General features: G+C 50.1%; 1 protein-coding gene across 1 annotated transcript in view; it reads right to left on the reverse strand.

The window, feature by feature from the left end:
* Positions 1 to 7,436, reverse strand: part of NSUN2 (NOP2/Sun RNA methyltransferase 2) — a 28,447-nt gene extending 21,011 nt beyond the window's left edge. Inside the window, exons 1-4 of the mRNA XM_053906867.1 lie at positions 7,114 to 7,436; positions 6,839 to 6,996; positions 6,132 to 6,236; positions 508 to 613 (exon numbers count right to left, since the gene is read on the reverse strand). Of these exons, the coding sequence (XP_053762842.1) occupies positions 508 to 613; positions 6,132 to 6,236; positions 6,839 to 6,996; positions 7,114 to 7,203 (459 nt within the window). The 5' untranslated portion in view covers positions 7,204 to 7,436. The remainder of the gene's footprint in view (positions 1 to 507; positions 614 to 6,131; positions 6,237 to 6,838; positions 6,997 to 7,113) is intronic.
* Positions 7,437 to 7,493: the final 57 nt, after the last annotated feature.

Here is a 7,493-nt window from a genome sequence, read left to right on the forward strand (position 1 = left end):
TCCACACACTGACCCACAATCGAGGGACTCGGGATGGCAAAGAGACCGGGCGAGGGCACGGTATCACACAGGAGAACCTGAGTCGTCAAATTCAGGTCCTGTTTTTTGGGGCAAAGGTGGGGTACAGACAGGAGCAAGGAAGGAACAGAGACGATACACCGAGAGCAGACCGACAGCTGTCTCCAGAAGGACACCTTACTGCGCGGAGGGCCATGCTCCGTCCGCTTTGGTGGCAGCCAAAACCTTAGAGAGGCAGGAAGACAGGGCGCCCAGCGGACAAGCATCCCTGACGTCCTCCCTAACGTCCTCCCTACGTTCCACCGTGACACGAGCCAAACCAGGGAGCAGCTGTGTGGATCACTGGAAACGAACGGCGACAAACACGCTTCTCCGTGTGCCCCATCTACCTCGTCGCTCCCAGGAATGCGTGCGGAGAAAACATACCCGTGACAGTCACGTGCGGCTAAGGCTTTAAGGAAACCAACAGATGTAAAGAAATCTACTCACAGATTCGGTTTCGCTAACCAGGAACTGGTGAAACTTTTCCAACTGTGGAGACTTTCTCAAGATTTTTCGACTTAAGTTTGTGTGCCAGGCCAGTTCTTCTGGATACCTGACCAAACAAAAAGAAGGAAAAGCAAGCGTTTACGGCTTAAATCTATCAAAGTACTCTCTTGACAACCCCTTGCTCACACAGATCCTGCAACCAGAGACACCCAATTCTGCTCGGTTCCTCACTTCGGTGGTCTTCGCAGGCCGCCAGCGAGCATGGCACGGGGCCCCCTAGGCCATAGGGAGCCCGGCTCTAACCTTATCACGGCCCAGGCAGAAACAGCAGAGCTGACGGTTTTGAGAGAGACGTGTACAACATCACCATGGACCCACGATGACAAACGTGCAAGAGGAAACGACAAAGAGCTTCTCTGCTCTCCGCCGCCGATGTTAACGACGGTAGAGAGGCCGTCGGAAGAGACGTAACGAATTGAAGAAACGCACATCACACCGTTAAAGAATGCAGTTGAGGGGGGCGCCTGGGTGGCTCAGTCGGTTGAGCGTCCGACTTCAGCCAGGTCACGATCTCGCGGTCCGTGAGTTCGAGCCCCGCGTGGGGCTCTGGGCTGATGGCTCAGAGCCTGGAGCCTGCTTCTGATTCTGTGTCTCCCTCTCTCTCTGCCCCTCCCCCGTTCATGCTCTGTCTCTCTCTGTCTCAAAAATAAATAAACATTAAAAAAAAAAAAAAAGAACGCAGGCCTGGCGAACACGTAATTGCAACCTTTCCCGCTGTATCTCTCACCACGTCTAAAACAAAACAGCCCGATAACGTACTCAACTATCTTACACACCAGAAAACCTTAGCGCCACCGTGTTGACTAGCACGGCCAGGCTGTTATTTACACACACCTGAGAATGAAGAAACTTATCCTGCCGTTTCCGTACACGCGTTTAAACTTTCTGTGATGATGACATCGCTGATTAATAGGTCTCTTTTTTTTTTAACGTTTATTTTTTAGCCAGCGAGCGAGCGAGAGAGACCGTGTGCATGCATGCAACTGGGGGAGGGACAGAGAGGAGATATAGAATCCAAAGCAGACTCCAGGCTCTGAGCTGTCAGCACAGAGCCCAACGCGGGGCTTGAACCCACGAACCGCGAGATCACGACCTGAGCCGCAGTCAGACGCTTAACCGACTGGGCCACCCAGGCGCCCCAGGACACAGACCTCTTCAAACGTGGCTCAGCCCTGATCACTGAGCGGCTCCGGGAGGCACAATGCTGTGACACAGAGCCTTGCTCCAAGGACCCAGGCCCAAGCTATGCACAACATGGTACTCGGTGGTCTCACTGTGGTCTTAGCACTTACAGCTCAGTCTCAAGGGAACAACCAGCTCAATTTAACAATCCAGGAGGAAAATACTTCCACGAGTCAGTTGCAGCTAAGGTGACAGCCATGAAAGTGAAATGAGAACACTGGCAAAACAATACATCTGACTCCCATGAAGCAGAGTGATTACTTGAAAGAAACTCAGGCCTTGAGATTTTAAGACACGACCCAACTGTCAGACTACGGGACGTGTCTTGAGAAGTACTTTCCACCAGGTAATAAAGATTAAACTGGCTGAATCTCTCTGTGGCCACCCCCCAAATGTCTCAGCACCTTGTCTCTATTTCCTATGCCTGCTTCCTTCTTCAGGATTTAACCTGCTTCAAAAATCTAAAACCAAAACACAATCATACTTACTCGGCAATTAAAGCGTTTAGTCTGAACTCTTCCCTTTGGCCTCCTTGGAGGTGAAGCGCGGAACACATTCAAATGTGCCTTCCCCTGCAGGGTCTGCAAAATCTGCTGTTCCAACGCAACCCTTCCAAGACTGGAGAGCCAGACACTTCGTTTTATATAATTCCTTGCAACCCTGAACTGCCTGCTATCAGTGACAGTGAATTTTGCAAGGGACCGCTGTAGCAAATCATCAACACATCATAAATTTGAATGCCACACGCCATAATTATTCGTCAATAGCTGAGTTTTCATTTTCAAATATAGGTCAACAGTCCAGACATAGCCAGAGCAAACATTTCCTTACGTGCCTTTTAGACTGAATTTCTAATAGTTAAAAAACATTAAGTTTACTAAGGTCAAAATTCTTCTCCAAGTGATTAAGGTTGTGAAAGCTACTAATGTCACAAAAAAAATACATAAGGGGCACCAGGATGGCTCAGTCGGTTAAGCGTCTGACTTCGGCTCAGGTTATGATCTCACAGTTCATGGGTTCAAGCCCTGCATCCGGCTCTGTGCTGACAGCTTGGACCCTGGAGCTGCTTCGGATTCTCTGTCTCCCTCTCTCTCTGCAACCTCTCCCGCACACTATCAAAAACAAATAAAACCATTAAAAAAAAAAAAACAACAAAACCTCTGTAGATTTTAACATAATAAAATATCTTTAAAGAACTAATTAGTTTTTAGTTAACGCAATTTGACTGTAACTCCTCAGTCTTTAAAGTCCTATTTGGAAATTTGTTGTGTCTTCTGAAGATAAAGTAAAAGCAACACTGTCGTCTTTATGCCTCGTGAATTCTTACAGGGGAAAAGTAACATTTACGAGAAGTCATCTTCAATCCGGACACTGAAAAGGACACAAACAGAATGACAATAAGGTGTATTCTCAACAACTGATCAGCAAAAAGAGGCTTTTATAAAAATACTTTGGGATAATTTCTTACAGTTGAGTCTACAAAAAGGTAAAAAAGAAATCAGTCCGAGCTATGCATCCTATACTTAATATTCCTTCGAGAAAAACATGGCTCCCTTGGGGTGCCTGGTGGTTCAGTTGGTCAAGCGTCCCGACTCTTGGGTTTCGGCTCAGGTCACGATCTCATGGTTTGTGAGTCCAAACCCTGAGATGGGCTCTGCGCTGACGGTGTGGAGCCTGCTTGGGATTCTCTCCCTCCCTCTCTCTCTGACCCTCCTGTGTCTCTTTCTCTCTCAAATAAATTTGTTAATAAATCATTTAAAGTATCATGGCTCCCCGGGGCACCTAGGTGGCTCAGTTGGTCGGGCGTCCGACTTCAGCTCAGGTCATGATCTCGTGGTCCATGACTTCGAGCCCTGCATCGGGCTCTGTGCTGACAGCTCAGAGCCTGGAGCCTGCTTCCGACTCTGTGTCTCCCTCTCTCTGACCCTCCCCTGCTCACTCTGTCTCACTCTTTCTCTCAAAAATAAACATTAAAAAAATTTTTTTAATAAAAAATAAAAAATAAAATATCATGACTCCCCAAAACGCTTTCCTAAATTTAATTCTACCATATACCGAAAAATTTAGAATATTTTACGACTTATTTGTTTTTCGAACCATACAGAAAACCACCAGAAGTGTCTTTGCTTGCTTGCTGAGAGATCTATGGGTAGCCTACACCTGACGAGTGACTGTGACTGAACGTCTGTACAGTACCACTTGTCATGTAACTGTCACAGATCATGGAAAAGCTGACCATAAGGAACCCAAATAGGGCAGTATTGGGGTTGTTTACACCCTTTAGCTGTGTGCTCAGATGAAAGTGGAGAATGACTGGTAGTTACTAGAGTCACTCCCGTTCATCCTTCAACCAAACAACCCACAGGGCCTTTCTCAGATGTTGGAGAACTGCCTTTTCAGGTACCCATCGCCATTCTTCAACACTCAAGATGGAAAAGTGTCTGTCAAATGTTAAAAGGGCAGGGCGACTGGGGTGGCTCAGGACACGATCTCACGGTCTGTGAGTTTAAGCCTCGCATCGGGCTCTGTGCTGAGAGCTCAGAACCTGGGATCCTGTTTCGGATTCTGTGTCTCCCTCTCTCTCTGCCCCACTTCTGTTTGCACGCTGTCTCTCAAAAATGAGTACACGTTAAAAAAAAAAACGTTAAAAGGGCTAATCAAACAAAATTTTAACTGTAGTTTCCAGTAAACAATAAAAATAGCAAGACTAATTCTCATAGATCTTTTGGAACCTGCAGAAGAGAAGTCCCACAATGACCCACCCAGAAGCACTTCTTCCCTTACAGGATGCACGCTTTTCAGCTCCTCCTACGGGCCAGACTTGCTCTTCCAAAAAACTTCATTTCTAAATATAAGGCTGGGGGCGCCTGGGTGGCTCGGTCGGTTAAGCGTCCGACTTCGGCTCAGGTCATGATCTCGCGGTCCGTGAGTTCGAGCCCCGCATCGGGCTCTGTGCTGACAGCTCAGAGCCTGGAGCCTGTTTCAGATTCTGTGTCTCCCTCTCTCTGACCCTTCCGCATTCATGCTCTGTCTCTCTCTGTCTCAAAAATAAATAACGTTAAAAAAAAAAATTTTTTTTAAATACAAGGCTGAAGGAACAAATGTTTTCAGGTGATTATGTGAAGCAGTCAACACATGCAGAACTATTAGAAACGTACACAAACACAACCTTAAACCCACTTCTGAAAATATCAGATGGCCCCTGCTACAGACACCAGTAACATCAGTCCAATCTCCAAACCAAGGCACTGGGGGGAGTTAAGTCTGTAACCTGGTTACTAAGACAGCAGAGGAAGCTGGATTACGCGAAGGCGAGGTGACCTAGCAATGTCACAGGTACAGCAGTTGGAAAAACATTCCTTTTCTAATGACCTCCGTACAGGGGGCCATGCAACTAGTAACCACTCGAGTCATTTCCTGCATTAGAACATTTGAGCTTTTAAAATCTTCGTACACAATCCATCATGGTATTTTTTTGGCTTAAAACCGTAGATTTATTTTCATATCCGAGAAATGCATTCTATAATGGCGTATGTGCTCTTGAGCCTGGCTGAATGCAGACTTAAACGTCTGGCCAGTCTGCATTCACTCCAGCTGTGTGTGCTGCACACATCTGGGATATGGCCACCGGAAAACCCGTATGACCCCTGCAAGAGAAAATTCAGCTTTTTACAGCAATCGTTTAAAATCATCGCTTTGGGAGGACTCACAATGCCTCAAGGTTGATAATCCGAAATGTGGAACTGTAACAATTCAATGACTTTTATGTTTACAGATTACCCTGGGCTTGGCACCTCTGGAGTCTGTGCGTGACTGCTCCAGGCGCCTTCCAAGACCTTTGGGACTGCCTTCACTTCACTGAGACCTGAACTAGGCCATGAGGAGCAAATAACCCACAGGATACTTGCAGGACAAGTAAAGAAAGGGTCAGCACGGAGGGCAGGAGTCCCCACCAGCACTGGACACAGTGGAAATCCACAATCAGCTGGACTGGTCTGTGGCGACCCTGGTCAGAAGGACCGTATCCTTCTGCTGAAGGTAGAAACCACACAGCAGCAGTTCTGACGTGAGAAAACAAGGGGTGCAGGTGAAAATAGGTAGAAGTGTCCATCATGGAAGGACAGAGGCTGATGCACTTGGAAAAATTAACTGAACTGAATGACTCCGGGACAGCTGCAAATCACGCGTGAAAAGCTATACACTCCAGTATAAAGTAACACGGATAAAAAGTACCGCGTAAAAAGAACATGAGGGTGTCTATAAAGTACATTCAGATTCTCGCACGCTCCTAACAAACACGTTGCCCAGAAAACACGCTGCCAAACGACAAAGACTAAAATCCCAAAGAAACATCCAACAGGATGAAGACTTGTTTTACCTACCAACTCAGGGGCTGGGGAACTTCAACTTTCTGACCGTCCACCTCCAGGTCCTCCAGTTCCTTGAAATACTTGTTCTTTAAGCAATGGAGAATCTCTTTTGCATGGCTATTTAAAAAAAAAAAAAAAAAAAAGTAAGTTTCAAACCCATCGGAAAGACTACTATGAATGAATCTAAGATGACAAGTGTTTTAAAACAAAAATCATCTGAGCTCCGAAGACATTCTTGCATCCTGCCCTTTTCCTCTTCCTTCAGAGTTTAAACAATCCGCGCCGCTCCTTGGCTAACCGATAAGCTAAAGGGACTATTACCTGCATTCCTTCCCTCCTAAACATTCCCACAGGTTCTCATTTGCTTGCAACTCCTCTCGGAAAGATGCAACGGACAGAGACGCGGAGTTTCACAGGAAACTCTGGAACGCCACTAACGTTCACGCGTTGCAAAGGGGGAGGCGTCCTCAGCTCGCGAATCCCTCTCGGATCGCACTTTCACGTCTGATCCTAGCCTCCCACCTTGCAACACCTCCTCGGCCTGCTCCGTCCGACCCTCGTGCTCCCTCCTCCGTGCTACGTTTGCAGACCCTCGGGTCCACAGCGCCGACGAGCAGCAGCTCTCCAGCACCGTAGCACTTACCGGGGTGACGGGGGCGCCCGCGTCTCTAGCCAGCCCCAACTCCCCCGGCACGGGAAGGCTGGGCGCGGCCCCTTACCTCTTGTAGCCAGTAATTCGTAGGGTGGCGGGGAGGGGCTCCCTGAGCGCTTCCATGAACTGGTCCCACTCTCCCTCGGGCACGATCTTGAGCTCCTGGTAGTAGTGCTCGAAGAGCTTGTTCTCCTTGACGATCTCGGGGTACCCGCCTTCCCAGCCCTGAGGAACGAAAGAGGGGTCTACCCAGGGCCGGGGGAGCCGCCCCGCGCCGTCCCGCAGGCCTCGGGGGCCGGGCGGCGGACGGGGGACCCGGCCCGCCCTCGCCCCGACTCCTACCGCCTCACGGCGCTTCCCGCCGCCCTCGGCGCCGTCCTCCGCTCCCTGCGGCCGCTGCTGGAGCCGCCGGCCCCGCGCCCGCCGCCCCATGGCCCACGCGGCCGCGCACGCCGCCCGCACACAGCGCCCCGCCACCGTCGACCGCGCGGACTTCCGGGCTGGCGCGCGAGGACCCCGGCTCCGCGCCTGCGCCGCCCCCGGGCCTGCGGGGGCCTGCGGGGCCGAAGCGCAAAGCGCCGGGCCCCGGGTTCCCGGAGAGCCGCGAGCTAGGGGGAGGGGGAGGCGCCTCCGAACCGCAGCCCCCAGGGTGCCAGTCCCGGCTCCGGCAGCTCCGCGGACAGCCCGCGGTCGCGCGTGCGCAGAGCGGCGAGGGGCGGGGA

The sequence above is a fragment of the Panthera pardus genome, unplaced genomic scaffold (genome assembly GCF_024362965.1).
Source record: "Panthera pardus isolate Hobbes unplaced genomic scaffold, ASM2436296v1 HiC_scaffold_2, whole genome shotgun sequence".
NCBI classification, from domain to species: domain Eukaryota; kingdom Metazoa; phylum Chordata; class Mammalia; order Carnivora; family Felidae; genus Panthera; species Panthera pardus.